General features: G+C 39.4%; 1 protein-coding gene and 1 long non-coding RNA gene across 2 annotated transcripts in view; both read left to right on the top strand.

Moving 5' to 3' along the window:
• The first annotated feature begins 2,574 nt into the window (after positions 1-2,574).
• CHMP2B (charged multivesicular body protein 2B) overlaps positions 2,575-17,447 on the top strand; it is a 28,341-nt gene continuing 13,468 nt past the window's right edge. Inside the window, exons 1-2 of the mRNA XM_038581183.1 lie at positions 2,575-2,893; positions 16,548-16,639. Of these exons, the coding sequence (XP_038437111.1) occupies positions 2,860-2,893; positions 16,548-16,639 (126 nt within the window). The 5' untranslated portion in view covers positions 2,575-2,859. The remainder of the gene's footprint in view (positions 2,894-16,547; positions 16,640-17,447) is intronic.
• LOC111093453 lies at positions 7,880-16,539 on the top strand. Its single transcript, XR_005382043.1, has 3 exons — positions 7,880-9,337; positions 11,067-11,110; positions 15,489-16,539. It is a non-coding gene; the product is annotated as an uncharacterized LOC111093453 (long non-coding RNA).

The raw sequence follows: 17,447 nt of genomic DNA, 5'->3' as shown, positions 1-17,447 counted from the left end.
GTGCATGGAGCCTGCTTCTCCCTCTGCCTGTGTCTCTGCCTCTCTCTCTCTCACTGCGTGCCTATCATAAATAAATAAAAATTAAAAAAATAAATAAATAAAAAAAGAAACAGGGTTTCTGAGTTCTGTGAGCCCACCTAACAAATTCATCAAACCCAAGGTGGGAGATAGAGAAGTACAATATGGAAATCTCTGGTTTACAACTGGTCCATCAGAATCACAAGTAACAACCTGGATTTGTGATTGACATCTGAAGTGGGGACAATTCTAAACTGAACCTTTGACCAGTGAAACTGACACTCCACTCCATGTAGAGAGTGGCAAGTCTAGTTGAATTATGTATGGAATACATAGATGGTGTCTGAGAATTGCTTGGTGTGTGTGTGGGGGGGGGGAGAAAGACACACATACTAGAATTGGTGTCAGAACTGTAACAAGTGAATGAGAAAAGATGGAAAACCTGATAGCAAGGTAGGTAAGAGAAAAATGCTATCTGAGCAATTTGGAAGAAGAGCATTGAGTCACAATTATTTGACCATGGGATATGAGTTCATCATTTCTTAATGATATTTTTAAAAAACAAAATATTTTCTCTATCCACCATGCTTACATAGGCGTCTTATTGATTCAGTGTTTGTGATGATGGTGGGTTTTTTTTGTTTGTGCTTTGTTTTATGATGATGGTGTTAAACAAATGAAAAATACTGATGTATTCTAGTTTTTGGCTCCTTGGTGTCCTAAGTCTCAGCTTCTCAGCTATATTTAAGTGTGCATGCCCTTTAAATAAGGAGTGAGATATGAAACATGTACAAGTACAGTTTGTTCGCCAACTAATTAGAATGAGTGCCAACCAGTCTGGTGCATTTCAGCTAATATCTGACTGCTTCAAACTACGGGAGAATCAAGCTATTAGAGTGCTGAGTTTAAATACTACATATTTTTATTTTGTCTTTATTGTAATGAACAAGCCTATCTTTAGCTCCTGCTGTGCACTTTTGGAGGGTCTTCCATATGGTTGCTGCTAAGTATTTTGGCATTTTTCCCAACTGTTACAATTGGGTCAGTGGGGGGGACTGTATAGGAGTCATAAAACAAGGGTGACTGCAGCAGGGAGGAGTACCATTACTACGCACATAACAGCTTATTGCCTCGCATGCACTCAAGCACAGCTCAACACCATTCATTACAACAGGCAGCCAGGGTAAACTGCCTTTTTGCCATATAGTTTACACAGAAAGGCCAGGTCTTGGGTTCAGAGACTAGAGTTCTTATTTCTAGTTTTTCTTGTTTCCTTACTCATTGTCCCATAATATCTAGAATAATCTGCATATCATTATATCATTCTGAGAAAGTTTTCATGAGCAGTCTCAGCTAAATTTTAGCAACAACAGCAGGATTATCAGTGTCCCTGAGGACTTTGATATGAGAGAGAAAAAAAAATGAGGAAGCAAAGTCTGACTCCTACAAACACAAAAAATCTTTGAGACATGATTCATAAAGCCAGAGGTGACTAACAGTATTGACACTATAACTGCAGTGTTTCCCCTGGCAGAAATGACGTGAAACAAAGGCTATTGCTATTTTTATCCCGTGGAAGACAGTGTGGCTTAAAGCACTAGTAGATTGGAAGGGGAGAAGTTCGCAGCAAAATTACTACGATTCTAAACAGTGAAATAATATATTCTACTGAGATGTGCGTACACACACACATACACGCAGAGTGAAACAATGAACTTAAGGTCTTGATTCAAAGACTGTGTTTTCCGTATTTATGCTTATACGCACAAGTATTCTTTAAATAATTTATTACGCTTTTCCTTTAGGGGCTCCTCCCCCAACACACATTAAGCACCAAGATGCAGTCACATAGCATTGTAATAGCTTCACAGTATCTTCATGAATTTTTCTCGAGCAATTACAAGGAATAGAGATTTTAAGAAATAGAGACCTTCAAATCCGTATGCAAAGATGTGGGGTTTTTTGTTTGTGTTTTTCACATTTCCGGCCAAGAACAGTAAATAAAAAGTGTTGCATTACGTTGCTCCCTATTCCCTACCTCCCGCCATCCCCGAGCCCAGGAACAGGATTCCCAGGAGCACGCCGGGCGGTCGAGCCCCGGGCCGGGCGAGGCAGGTGCACGCCTCTCAGGACCCCCGGGGGGGGGGGGGGCTGCACCCGCCAGCGCGCGGGAGGCTCGACCAGGCAGGGCGGGAGACCCGTGAACTTCGGAGACACGGCCCCCGGGCCCCGGCCGCAGCCAGCCCCGAACTTGGGAAAGTCCTGACCCAGCAACGGGATGTTGGAAACCAGCTGGCTCCGGGACGACCCACGCTTGTCCCGCCGCGCCGGAGACCCCCACTGCAGCCTCCCGCCACCAAGGAGGCAAGGGCTCGCGCACGCTCCCTCGGCCAGCAAGCCCCACGAGCCCCGCAGGCACCTGCCCACCGCCGCGGCCCGCCACGCCCCCCCCGAGGCGAGCCCGCGCCGCCCGCGCCGCGCCGCGCCGCACCGCACCGCACGGCCGCGGCGGGAAGGGCGGGCAGCGCCGGGGTGAGGGCAGCGGCAGCGGCTTCGGGCGCCGCAGTGCGCAGGCGCGCGCGCCTAATACGCAGGCGCCGCCTACAAGTGACTTCTCCGAAAAGTGTCTTAGTTGCCGGTCACCTGAGCTCGGGCGCCTCGGCTGCGGGAGGCTTCGCGACGCCCGCCCTCCGCGGTCCTGCCCGGAGACCTGCCCTCGCCGCCTGCCCCTCGCCCCGCCGCCGCAGCGGGCCGTCTGCGGGCCCGAGTCCTCCCTCCTGTCCTCTCCCGGCCGCGGGCGGGACCGGGCGGAGCCGGGCGGCCCGGGCGCGGCCCCTGACCATGGCGTCGCTCTTCAAGAAGAAAACCGTGGACGGTGAGTCGAGGCCGGGCGGAAGGGGCCCCCGCGGCGCTTCTCCGGCGTGTCTCGGGCGCTTCCGGCCACGGTCCTCCCTGCTCCCTGGGGCGGGGTCGCGGCCGTGGCCCCGGCCCCACAGGTGACCGCCCCGTGCGTCACTCCTCTGCTTCCCGCGTCTTGGGACGCGCCGCGCCCCAGCCTCACCTGCGCGGCTCGGCTCCGGCCGACGCCCCCGCCCCCGCCCCCGCCCCCGCCCGTCTTCCTCCCTTAGCGACACCTTGAGCCCTTCGGGGGGACTGGATGCGGCTGGCTCTGGAGTGTCATTAGACGGTGATTCGACGAATTTCCTGCTGGCTGCATCTGTTGGTTGGTTGCCCCTGCATCTTGGAGCTCTTGTACTTTTTGGGGTGCAGACAGCACGCCCGTGTTGAGCTGGAGGAGGGGATAACAGGCTCCAGGTACAAAGTGAGCCTGGGTCTGGGTCGTCTTGCCTTTGAGAATGTCCCACCAATAGAGACGTGAAACAAATGCTTCTTTACTGACTCCACTAGAAATATAAAGGAAACCTAAGGGAAGTGACTTGGGTTTGCTTTTTATAATGTATTTTTCCTTCCCTATCTAAGTAAAAGATGTGATACGTATTTCTGCATAGAAGTTTATATTTTCAGACACTTGCATTGTTTCAGACATTTAGCTCAATGTCATCTTAAGAAGAAAAAAAGAATGTACAAAAATATGTAAATTGTTTATAAGCAATTACTGTAGTGTATATTATATAACACTAATGAATTATTCTTGGTATTTTCATTGACTGCCACCAGGAATCAAATTCATTCAAGTTATTTAAAAATTGTGTTTCCTATTACATGTTGAGTCTAGGTTGCTGTTGGTTCAACCAAAGAATCACTTCTTTGTAAGGGTCTCACCCTGCCACAAAAGGAGCAGTGCTACCACTGCTAGACCGCGATTGGTACAAACAGTGCTGAGTCCAGACCTGGGGTAATTCTTTATTCCTTTGTATGGACTATCCCAGTGCCAGCAACATTATTTTGGGGAGGATAACAAAGACATCACTTTTACTTTGCCACTCTATCCTTCACTTCAACACATAATGTAATTTTAGTCCTAATTTAGTGCACAGCATAATACATTTTTGCCTGCCCTGAATGGGCGACAAAAAAAATTTTTTTTCTGATTTATGGACTTTTTATTAACTAAGAAGTACCATTTACAGTACCTGGAATACCTTCCGAGTTGGTATAGGATGTAGTACAATTATTTGAGATGGATTTTATTTGAGAATGCCATCTAATTTTGAATGTGGCACTTTCTTCACTGTTTCAGTACCAATATCGTGGTTTTCTGTACTCGTGGGCAGGTGGGGAGGGGCAGAAAGGTTTATTTTTTTGTTTCAATTTTATTTAGTGAGAATTTACTAAAGAGAGGAAAAGAGTTAGACCTTTGTTACTGGGATGTTACAGATTGTATTTTAAAAAAACATCTTAACATTAAAGGCCAAACAGCTTTAATTGCTTAATATCTGTCAAATATTTTCACAGACATAAATGTTAGTTCTGTATTCTCATTGGTGTGCTTCTTGGTGAATTTGGCAGGCTAGTGACTATTGTATTGTACTTGAAGTACAGACCAGAGAAAGAGAAAAGAGAAAAAACAGTGAGGATGTTTAATTGTATACTCATTTGCAGTTGGGTTAATTCATCCAAGAAATAATGTTTTTTGCTAAATAGGTTTATTTGTGAAAATAAAGTCTTAAGGACTTTGGCTAGGAACTATACTACTGATTTAAAAGATCTATGTGTGAAATTTCTGAATATAAATTTGGCCACTGTGTGCATTTACTATAACTACTAAACTGCATACTTGATGGTTTTTTTTTTTTACATTATCATGTCAATTCAGATCACTTAATGACATTCTAATTATAGATTTGTACTTTCATTTTTCTGATATAGAGCTTTATTGGTGTTTTTACTCTTTGTTTTATTAAAAAGAGGGTGTTTTGTTGAAAAGGTGACAGCATTCTTCTTAGCAGTAATGAGGCTGTATATTATGAAATGTAATGTATTTTTATGCATTTCACCCAGATCCTTAGACTCGTTGATTATTGATCATAAGATCTTTTGCTGTATGCTGCCTTTTTATCTGTTTCAGCAGTAATGAAATTCTGATATATAAGGAAATATGTAACTGCATATAGATCTGGAAAATGAATCTTTTTGTCTCTTTGGATTGGCTGGAAGAGTTGCATGCTATATCATTAAAGACTACGGCACTTGTAAATTAAAAAGGGAGACAACATTACAGCACTTATTACTATTCAGAGTTATGTTTAATTCATTTTTGACACAAAGATGAACAAGACTGCAGTGTATACTTTGTTAGAGAAATTAATGAGGATTGTACTTCAGTGCCACAGAAGAGAAAAATTCCTTTGAATTTGAAATTACAGTGGAGTATTTGGTTTCCCTTCTACTGATTTTTAAGGTATATACATGTACATGCGGTAATGTGTTTACAGTGCTTCTCTCCCCACCCCAAGTGGACTAATGGTGACCTATTTATTGAAACTAATTATGAACCTGTAAAGCAGGTTGCCATGAGGATTTATCATAAATGCACAACTAAAATAGGTCTTTTAAAAAGTGAAAATTTTTAAGAACTATATAATTTTTGTTGTTCTTGTTAAAGGCAAATTTGAGGTCCTGCTCTAAGCCAGCACTGTGGTAGCATTTTGTGTGCAGCATCTTATTTAATTTTCACAAAACTTAGATGATAAGTGCTATTACTGCCCTCACTTTATAGGTGAGGAAATTGAGATACAGAGAACTAAGTAATTTGCCCAAGGTGACACAACTTAGTAGCAAAACCAGAACCTCATCCCTTGAGTATTATCATTGATAATATTTTTGTCTAAGAGATCCTATGGCACATTTTAATTTTGCTATTCTTCTAGTATATGGAATTCCCAACCTTGGTAACTGTTTGTCTGTGAGCCAAGCTATTTTCCTCTTGGAATCAGTGGTAGAGCTTTAATTTCGCATAGTGGTAGAACTGGAAGAAAAAAAAAAAAAAAAAACCTCCTTTTTCTGACTCTCCACTGACCCAAGGGTTTCTTAGGAAGTATTGTCCAGTCTTTTTGCTCTTCGTGTAAACTTCTTAAAGGAGTAGTGTTGTCTTCTATTCCTTCCCCCTTTATTTCTCAGACCACCCCCCAATTCTACAGCAGTTTGCTTTACATCTTAAGTAATGAGATCTTGCTAAGATCATCAGTGACTCCTAGATTGCCAAAATGGCCATTTTTTAGTGATCATTTCTTGGGCCTATGTTTTGCATTTGATCCTAATAATTTCTTTATTGAAATTCTCTTTTGGCTTCCATGAAACTCTGTAATATATTCTCTGACCACTCTTTTTACTTTCTCCTTTCAGATTCATCTTTTCTTTTTTTCCTTCCTCTTTTCCTCCCTCCCTTCCTTCCCCTTTTTTCCCCCTTGCTCCTTAAATGGTAGTGTTCTTGGTTCCATGTTGGGCTACCACCTTTCTAACTGTACAGTCTCTCCCTGCATGATCTTACCCAAAGTCTTATTATTGTGGTTACTACCTAAATGCTGATAGATACCAAATTTGTGTTTCTAGTTTCTTCTGAGTTTCAGACCTGACTTGCTGAGTATCTCTACCTAGAAGTCCCAAAGTACCCCAAATGGAGATTCCAAACAGAATTCATCACCATCTCCTTAAGTTAGTTCCTTTCCTGAGTCTCCTGTTCCAGTGTTGGCAGGTCTTTATTTTGTCTCCTACCTTTAATTAATTACCAAGTTTTGCTCCTTTTGCCTCTTACGTATTTGGCACACATAATTTTTGACTGTGAGCCTGCAACTCCTGCTCTAATTCAGATCCCATTTACCTTGCACTCTATTATTACATCATCTTTCTGCCTTTCTTTTCCCCCTATAGTTTCATAGCCCTTAAACTGTTCATCTACAGAGTTGCCTTGTGATTTGATCTACCTGAAACCCAAATCAGACTATGCTGGTCCTCAGTTTAAATCCCTTTATTATATCCATGATACCAACAGAATCCGTGAGAGCTCTTTAATAAGGCATATATGGCCCTCCATGATCTGATCCTTGACTTTCTTGTCATGTCTCTGAACATTTTACTGTCCAGCAGTATTGTTTTTATATTCATCAGTACATACCATGGTCTTTTGTCTCTCTGACGTATTTTTGCTTGTGATATCTTTATGCATAGAATCCTCTTTTTCCTTCTGCTGGCTAACCTGCACTATGTCAGGTGTTTTTCTTCTCTGATGCAATCTCAAATTGCTTAAGGATCTCGCTCCTGTATTGTAATTTTTTTAGGCTCTGTTTCCTGACTTGCATTCACTGGAACTAAAGTAGATCCTTGTATACTTCCAAAGTTGGACTATGTCTGTTCTAAGTTTTTCCTATATTCTGTTTATGCAAGGTAGCAGTCTCTTTAGGATTCGTGAAAGTATCTCTGCATTGATTTATAATTTAGAAACAAAATTTCAAAATAATAGCACTTGTTAACCAAAAGTAGTTTCCATATCCAGAGCTGTTTATAAACTACATCCATATATCATTGCCACCCACTTGCAAGCTTAGACATAATTTGAGGAGCCTTACTGGCATAAGAGCAAGGTTCTTGGTTTTTGCCTTACTGGGGATTGTATCCATGTATGCTATTAGTCGGAGTTCAGAATCTGTGAAGTTTTGACTAACTTGGAATAAATCTCCTGTCAAAAGGTAGGTTGACACATTTGTTTATATTGTTTTATAATTATCCTTAAGAAAGGATAAAATACTATCTATATGGGAAGCCCAGGTGGTTCAGCGGTTTAGAGCTGCCTTCAGCCCAGGGCGTGATCCTGGAGACCCGGGATCGAGTCCCACGTCAGGCTCCCTGCATGGAGCCTCCTTCTCCCTCTGCCTGTCCCCTCTCTCTCTCTCTCTCTCTCTCTGTGTCTCTCATGAATAAATAAATAGAATCTTTAAAAAAAAATACCATCTATTTAAACTGAATCCCCTCCAGAACTTTTCTGCTTTCTTCCAACTGAGATACAACCTTCTGGTACTACCTGTAATACCTAGGTCTTTCCTAGGATGCTGTGGGTTTCCTTAGTGCTTGTTATTGTGGATATTTAAAAACTCAAATTTTTCTTGCTGTTTGCCCCCTACATTCTTGGCACACCAAAGAAAAATAATTGAACATGGGATTCAGAACTGTAGTACTCTTTGAGCATTTTTCTGAGTGAAATTCTCCCTACTTCTAGTATAGATATTTCATAGGAAAATGTCTCCCCTTTCTCTGCATCCCTAGCATAACTCCAGAGACTGGTATTTCTTTTCATGCTGCTGTTTTGCACCTTCAAGTCCACAGGTCTGTGAAACTTTCCTTTCATAGGAGCTTTGCCTCTTGTTCCCTCCCATCTAAAGCAAGAAAATACTCTTTCACAGTTTTCTGAACCGAAGCTGTTACTGATGTTGGTACAAAGCCTGGGTCTTTGAGGACCAAATGAGACCTGAAGATCTATTTGTACGTAGTCCATGTGAAGACCTTCCTTCAGCTCTTGGAAACACTGATATTTTACTAGTAATAAGTTAATCTGAATGAATTTCTCAGGATTTGAGTGACTTGAGACTTTACTTGGTGGTGGGGGCAGGGGAGGAAAGCATTCCTTTTATGCCACCATAGGGCTAGACTAGCCTCTCCTGTTTTCTCTTTAGTATTCCACCTGTTCCTTCCAGGAAAGTCCTGCTGAGTTTCTCAACTTCAGACTAGTTTTTAAATGGATCCTTGGCTCCCAGGACCATATGTAAAAGAAATGTGTTGGCACAATCCTCCACAGCCCTGTTTCCCGTTGTTGTTTTTTGTTTATTTTTTGTTCTTATTTTTTCTTTACCATGTGTCAAAACTGGTTAATTAAGCTAATATTATTCCTCCCTCATCTGTTGATACAAAATTTCCAAAGCCTGAAAAAAAAGAGATTTGCTTGCATATCAAATTTTAATTCCTCCACTAGGTGTTCTCTCATTGTCATTGTCCTTCTGCCTCTCAGTAAATTTGGTTCCCAGAGCCAGCATTTCCTAGAAACTGACCATAAACATCCCTGTTTTATCCCCTAATTCTTGAGTTTGTACCATTTTGTAGTTTTTTTTTCTCCCCATCCCCCGAAGAAGGTGGTGCATTCTCCCAGAGCCAGGACTCCTATCCTGGTTATTGTAAGCTCCACCACAATCCCCGTTCTATTCAGTAAGGGTCAGGATGTATCTAATTATCTAATACCTTTCTCCTGCTAAACCAGGGCTGCAGACTCACTACTTCCACTCACAGTTGCTGTGGAGATTGCAGATGAAATCTAAAGTAGAAGCTCCCTGCCTTCTCAGGTCTTGCTCTCCAGAGCAAGTTAATAAAAATGGTAAGGCAGGATGTGCTTTATTTCTTCTGTGCTCCTATTTCAATCCATGTAGTGAGCAGATTTAGGACAACTGATAGGCAGTAAAACTGCATGAACCAAAATGATTGTTTTTTCCTTTAAAGAAGTACATTTAAAAGCAGAAAATATGCTGTATTAGATTAAAATTTCTGTCCTGACCTTATGGTAAAAGCACAAAACCCAGTATATGGTAGAGTGGATGTTGTCAAGTAGACCAGCTGGAATCCCACTGAGTGGTACCATTTGCATGTTGTGCCTCAGGGCTCCTGGGGCAATGATCCTGAACTACCCTTGAGACAGGCCACCTCCTTTCCCCAAGAAGAAAGGCACTTTAATTTAAATACATTTAAAATATAACTCACAAATTAATGAATGCCTGTATTTAGAGTTGATAATTACTTTTTGCTTTAATCCTCAAATGTTCAAATTGTATGTAAATAAGCAAGGTCTAGAAGGACAGCCATAATTCAAGTTGGGGCCTCACCTCAAACCCCAGTTGAGATTCTAGTAAGCTAGGTTGGACCACATGGAGGTCCCTTTTGTTTTGTTACTTACTCCCCCCCCCCCCCCCCCCCCCCCCCCCCCCCCAGGCAGATAGACCTTACTGATTCAGAACCAAGGAAAGCAGAATGGCTTTTTCTGTCTGTAACTTCTGAAATCCAGAATTTAAGTCTTCAGTCACTAGTGCACACATGTGTATTTCATTCAGTAAAAAGAGCCCAAAAGGCTTGAATAGCTTTTTAATGCCTACAGTGGAGCTGGCTTGGGTGGCCTTCTTTAAGTGTTGTGCTGGGTATGGATGAGAAAGAGGGTAGTGGTTGGGGTGGCCTCCAGACCCATTTTCCTTCAGGGAGTGGTACCAAAGAGAACATACCACAGTCACAGTCACAGTCATGCTACCATTGCCATTTTCACAATGCGAATGTTTTTTATTGCCACCTGTGCTTCTCAGCAGCCCCACAAGGTAGATGAAATGCTGGAATATAAAAATTTGGGCATATCCTTTTGCAGGGACAGGAGCCGAGCACTTTATGTCCTAGATGTCTGCAATACCCAGTATATGTTTCTGTCCTTGTGTTGGCTCGGAATGAAAAAAAGGGGGAAAGCAGAAAATTGTAAGGGCTATTTGGCTATTTGGCTATTTCAGTGCTCTATTTTTCCACTGTATAAAGAGATTTATCATAGCTCAGGTTCTGTTATTATTAAATTATCAACCATCTTGCTTGGTAACCGATACAGTTTATTATATATTTTAAAGAAATGTATTGACTATGTCTATTAAGCATTTCTTTTACATTTCAATATATGTTTGTACTCCCGTAGATCATGGCTAAGTATACTATATTGGGGTAATGGTTGGCATGAAGTGTAGTGGGAATACAAATAGATAAATAAAATACTTTCTCCTTGCTCTTAAAGAGCTTGTAATCTTGGAAGGAAATCAAACCTACCAAAAAATGAATATAATGGAAAATAAGGTTGAAACAAACAATAATTTGTTTTATAGGATATACCTATCATCTCATATGAAGAAAATGTTTTACTATCTTTTCTTACTTACCGTAATATGTTTTAAAGTATTATGACTGTATTTTAATATGCAACATTAGATGCCCTCATTTTATAGCTTAGAACTGTTTAAATATTAATAGGTCTATTAACTACGGGGCTATGCAGTAGTTAATTTTCTTTATTTTTCTTTAATATACAGTGACACATAAAATTAAGAAAAGTGAAGTAAAACTTTTGATTAAGGTATGTTTTGGTAAAATTTCATGTCATGATATGTGTTTTCCCAACAAAGATGGCTATACCTATTTTCTGCACTCTGGTTCTCTGACATCAACTGGGTACCTCCAAAAAGTCAGTCCTAACACTATGTAGAGTTAGCAGAGACTCCACAGGGTCAGGGCTCAGTCCTACAAGACTGTCCTCATCTTAGATGCAGTCACAGGTCCCAGTTTGCCACCAGTACTTCTGACTAACCAGCTGTTAGTTCATCTACATTTGTCTCATTGTTCATGTAGATGAACCCCATTAAGTTTATCTACAGTTTGATAATTTGCTAGAAAAACTCTTAAAACTCAGGAAAGTGTTTTACTTAGGAGTAGCCAATGGAAGGAATGTTTTGGGCGCTGTAAGCAGCACAGAGCTTTCATCCTTTTCAGGCATGCTGCCCTCCCAGTATGCCTAATAGGATGTTTACCAACCCAGAAGCTCTCCTCATCTTATTAGTCAGGAGTTTTTTTAGCCCAATCTTTAGCCTCACTCCCTTCTCCTGAGGTCAGGTTGGTGGGGCTGAACTTCCTACCCGCTAATCAAGCATTTGTTCTTTCTAGTAACCAGCTTCCTATAAAAACTATCTAGGGGTTCCCTTTCTTGAGTTAAAAGATATTCCTATCGCTAAGGAAATTCCAAGGGTTTTAGGAGCTCTGTGCCAGGAATTCAAGACAAAGATCAAATATTAACTTGTTACTATATATTATAGCACTCTCATAATGAAAAAGTATGTATTGATAGAATTCTAGATCTTAGTAGTCAAAGCTTTCAGCAGTTGCTTTGCATCTGTATCAGTTGTCTGTCCACAATTTAACTTGTCAATATGGTGGCTTCTCTTTCACCTCTGTACTCTAATGGCTTTAGAAGACCCTCATCACTATCCCAGTATTACCTTTTCATTTTATACTAGTTGGGTTTAGGGAGTTGTCAGTACACAAAGATGTCATACTCCAGGACAGCCCTGGTGGCTCAGTGGTTCAGCACCGCCTTCAGCCCAGGGAGTGATCCTGGAGACCCAGGATTGAGTCCCATGTCAGGCTCCCTGCATGGAGCCTGCTTCTACCTCTGCCTGTGTGTCTGCCTCTCTCTCTGTCTCTTTCTCATGAATAAATAAATAAAATCTTTAAAGAAAAGTAATACTCCAAGAGTTTATTTGTAATTTCATAGTTTTGTATATAGAACACTTTCTGTTGAAATAGTAGGGTGAGTGCTTAATGTTTTTATACCAGTTCATTGGCTTAGGCAAGTAGCATTCTAAGTTCAAAAGAAGAAAATTGGGAGTGTTGAGTATTGAGGATAAAAATGACTGATGACTGCTTTTAAAGCTAGGGAAATGAGAGCTTTGCTGCTTATTGTCTATCTACAGTTGTCAGAGGAAAGATACTGTGGACTGAATTGTATGCCCACAAAATTCATATGTTAAAGTCTTAACCCCTAATGTGACCATATTTGGATATAGGGTGTGTAGAGAGGTAACTGAGGTTAAATGAGGTTATGAGGGTATGGCCCTAATCCAATAGAGGATGACCTTAAAGAAGAGGAAGAGATACCCAGAGAAAAGGCCATGTGAAGATGCAGCAAGAAGGCAGCTGTCTCCATGCTAAAGAGAGAAGCCTCAGGAAAAACCAAACCTGCCAACACCTTGATCTTGGACGTTCAGCTTCCAGATCTGTGAGAAAATTAGTTTGTTGTTTACCCAGTCTATAGTATTTGTTATAGCAGCCCTAGGAAACTAAAAAACCATGTTATTTTAAAATAGCATGCCAACCAGTGCTCCATGGAACACTGGATCTAGGAAATGTTAATAGAAATTTCTTAAAGGAGATCCTTGGATTAATAAATTTTGGATATAAAGGTATTTGGGTGGCTCAGTCTGGTTAAGCGTCTGACATTTGATTTTAGCTCAGGCCATGATCTCAGGGTCCTGGGATCAAGCCCCATGTTGGGCTCCCCACTCAGTGGGGAGTCTGTCTGTCTTCCTCTCCCTCTGCTCCTCCCCCTGCTTGTGCATGTGCTCTTTCCCTCTTAAGTAAGTAAATAAATAAACAAATCTTTTAAAAAATAAGTAATTTTGGGAAATAATCTACCATATATTCCTCCCCTTAAGAATTGACTGCATTTTTTTTTCCCCCAATTTTATCCAGGGATGCCTGGGTGGCTCAGCGGTTGAGCGACTGCCTTTAGCTCAGGGCATGATCCTGGATCCCAGGATTGAGTCCCACATTCAGCTCCCCACAGGGAGCCTGCTTCTCCCTCTGCCTGTGTCTCTGCCTCTCTCTCTCTCTGTGTCTCTCATGAATAAATAGGTAAAATCTTAAAAAAAAAAACAAAAAAACAAAACAGAACAACAACAAAACTTTAACACTTCCTAAATATATTTGTCTATGGAATATTTCCTTTCTCTTTTTTAAGTGAAATGTGTTGCCCATCCAGAATAAAGTAGGTGGTAGGAGAGACAGACGCCCCCCTCCATTTCCCTTATACATATGATATGGTTTCCTGTATCTAAGGAACTTACAAAATGACATCCCTAGAAAATCCTGAGCATGAGATGTCCACCAATATAACTTCATTGAGAAATAGTATGCAAAGGAGGTGAAATAGATAGATGTCTTGTAAGGAGGAGCTCTGGCATCTTATTTTACCTTTTATTCAGAAAGTCATTGTAGTTGATTAGTTATACTTTATATAATGACTTGAAATGTTTTTCGTCCTGTATAATTTTATTAATACAGGTCTATATTTACAAGAATTATGTTTCTGATAACTTTATTTCTTGTTTGTCTAAAAGGCTTCATTCACAGCATAATATAGTAGTTACAATCAGAGGCCCTGGAATCAGACCACCTGTACAAGAATCCTAGCACTGTTTCTTCCTTGGGCAGATTTCCTCACCAAATATCAATTCCCTCCTTTGAAAAAAAGTGAGATAATAGTACTTACCTTTGTGGTTGTTGTGAACCACATAGTATAGTGCCTATTCCTCAATATAGTTTTTATTCTGACTCAGTAAAGTTATATGTTATATAAAGAAATGTGTAGAACATAAATTGTGATGTTCCATTAGTAAAAGGATAATGAGTGTTGGCTCTTGTTTTATTTGAGGTAAAATCCACATAACATTGACCATTTTAAAGTGAACAACAATTTAGTGGCATTTAGTGGTTATATACCACTGTTGAAGTACCACCATTCTACTTCCAAAACATTATCACCTCACAGTAAAATCCTATACAAGTGAAGCAATGACTCTGCATTCTCCTTTTCCTCCAACCCCTGGCAACTACCAGTCTGCTTTCTATCTTCATGGATTTATCTTTTCTCATATGTCATATGAGCATAATCATAAAATGTGACCATTTATATCTGGCTTCTTTTGCTTAGTATAATATTTTGAGATTTATTAATGTAGTAGTATCAGTACTTCATTTTTTTTTTTTATAGAACTTCTTATACCTAGAAGTGGAATTCCTGGGTCATATGATCATTTTATATTTATCTTTTTGAGGAGCCACCAAATTGTTATCCACAGTGGCTGAAACCATTTACATTTCTACCAGCAAAATATAAGGGTACCGATCTTCACATCTTCAATAACACATGTTGTTTTCCACTTTTGTTTTTGAATATAGCCATTCTGGTGGATGTGAAGTATTTCTCATTTCCCTTATGACTAATGATGTTGAGCATCTTTATGTGTTTATTGGCCATTGCTGTATCTCCTTGGGATAAGTTCTATTCAGATCCTTCAACCATTTTTAATGAGATTGTCTTGTTTTTGAGTTTTAGTAGTTCCATATAATATTCTGGATATTAGACTATTAACACATATATAGTTTGTATACATTTTCTCCCTTTCTGTACAATGTCTTTCCAAAAATTGATAATGTCCTTTGGGACATAGCCTTTAAGTTTCATGTAGTCCATCTTATCTATTTTTCTTTTGTTGCTCATGCTTTTAAGAATTTATTGCCAAATCCCAGATCATGCAGATTTATTCTTATGTTTTCTTCTAAGAATTCTATGATTTCATTTCTTATATTTATTCTTATTTTAGTTTTTAAAAAATATATTTATTTAGAGAGAGCATGTGCATGTGAGCGGCAGAAGGGGATAGAGGAAGGGAGAGACTTTAAAGCAGACTCCATGCCAAGCCTGGAGCCCAGTGTGGACTCAATCTCACGATCATGACTTGAGCCAATTAAGAGTTGGACCTTAACCAACTGAGTCACCCAGGTGCCCCTAGTTAATTTTTATGTATATTGTGATGTAGGGGTCCGGTTTCATTCTTTTTCATGTGGACATTCTGTTGTCTCAATGCCATTTGATGAAGAGACCATTTTCTCTGTTACAGTTGTTCTTAAATCTACCTCTTGACTGGAAAGGTACTCTAATGAAGTGACTAAGATTAGGAGACAGAACACTTGGATCCAAATCTGGCATTACTACTTACTACCTTGTGACCTTGGGCAAGTTATTTAAACTTCCTAACACTCAATTTTCTTCGAATATAGAAAAAGCAACCCCATAGCATTGTTGTGAATATTATATACTAGGTATACACCACTTAGCAAGATTCCTGATAATGAGAGATCCGTTTTGGCAAGAATTACCATCCATATCTGTGATTTGTGAAGAAATTACTATTTAGTAACAATTAACCCAATTTATGGTCCATCAGGCCTAGACTAATACTTTAATTCTTCAAAAGATGGGACTAATGAATCCATAATGAATCCAAATGAATTGAGATAAGTTAAAAAAAATTAAGATCGAGTGGAAATTTAAAAGTATATCAGGACATTATGTATGCTGCTTACACCTTAATAATATCCTTATTTTATGAATAAGAACCCTGAAGTTTAGAATATTAAATAATTTTGCCAAGATATCATCATATAATGACCCAGTGGCAGAGGGAGGATTCAAATCCAGGTCTGCCTCATTATAAGGTCTCCTGCTTCACTCTAGAGTAGAAAAAGGATTTAATAAACACATGATCTATCTTCCTTCCTGGAATTTAATTAATACTGGCAGAGGAAGAAATGAGAAATTGTGTGTGTGTGTGTGTGTGTGTGTGAGGGAGAGTGAGAGAGACACACATGATATGTGCCACATAAAGCATTGCATACTATCAGTTCTCTAAAGGAATATTTTATTGTGATTTATATACACTTTTGGTTAAATCTCAGACTATAGCATATCTGTAAGTATCTTGTAATTCTTTATATAATTAATATTTATAATCCAAGTATTAGTATTTGACAATTTTTTAGTGTATTGAATGAAAAATTTTAACATCTAGTAAATCAAGGTTTCTTTTTTTATTAAGGTCTCCAAGTCTAATATTTCAACTGGTATTGAAGAAAATTTTAGAATTCATACATTTAGGTTTTTTTTGTGGTTCTCTTAGATGTAATAAAAGAACAGAATCGAGAATTACGAGGTACGCAGAGAGCTATAATCAGAGATCGAGCAGCTTTAGAGAAACAAGAAAAACAGCTGGTAAGTAGAACATTAAATTTCAGTTTAACTTTTCAAAAAAATTCAGAAATTAATGTTAGAATAATTAGCTAAGAAAAAGACACATGGCAGGTGGTGATTTACTAAGAAATGGCATTTAATGCCTTCCTGCCTTTTCTGCTTACCTTTGTTTATTGTGTCATTCTGATGATTTTTATCAGGATTCTGTGTATCCTGCTGATTATAAAATCAGATTATTCTTCAGTTTGTAGAAGTCATGAATGCTTATGAGGAAATACTGCTCAAAACGCAGCTACCTTATTCTTGGTTAAAAACAAAGGCAGAATAATCCTGAATTACAAGAAATAATTACATTAACTCATTGGTGTCTTATTTGATATTTTAGTGGTCATTGTGCCTGTGGTAATGAATGTACTTTTTAAAAAATAGATTATCTTGCCCACCTTAAAAATTTTTATACTTTTAAATGTATGTTGCTTAAAATCTTTAAACAGCATGATTGAGGTAATGTCGACATGCAGTAAACTAAACATTTAAAGTATATTATTTCATGCATTTTGGCATATGGATAAACTCATGAAACCATTACGGCCATCAAGGTAACGGACATAGCCTGAAAAATTTCCTTACTCGCTTTGTAATGTCTTTTCTTTTCTTTTCTTTTCTTTTCTTTTCTTTTCTTTTCTTTTCTTTTCTTTTCTTTTTTTTGCTTCCATTTATAAAAAAAAGATTATTTAAATTCAATTAACATAATGTATTATTGGTTTCAGAGGTAGAGATCAGTGATTCATCAGTTTCGAATAACACCCGTGGTCATTACATCACGTGT

This window comes from Canis lupus, chromosome 31, assembly GCF_011100685.1.
Source record: "Canis lupus familiaris isolate Mischka breed German Shepherd chromosome 31, alternate assembly UU_Cfam_GSD_1.0, whole genome shotgun sequence".
Taxonomy (NCBI): domain Eukaryota; kingdom Metazoa; phylum Chordata; class Mammalia; order Carnivora; family Canidae; genus Canis; species Canis lupus.
Note: the sequence above shows the minus strand (reverse complement) of the source record. Positions and strands in the feature narration are given on the sequence as shown.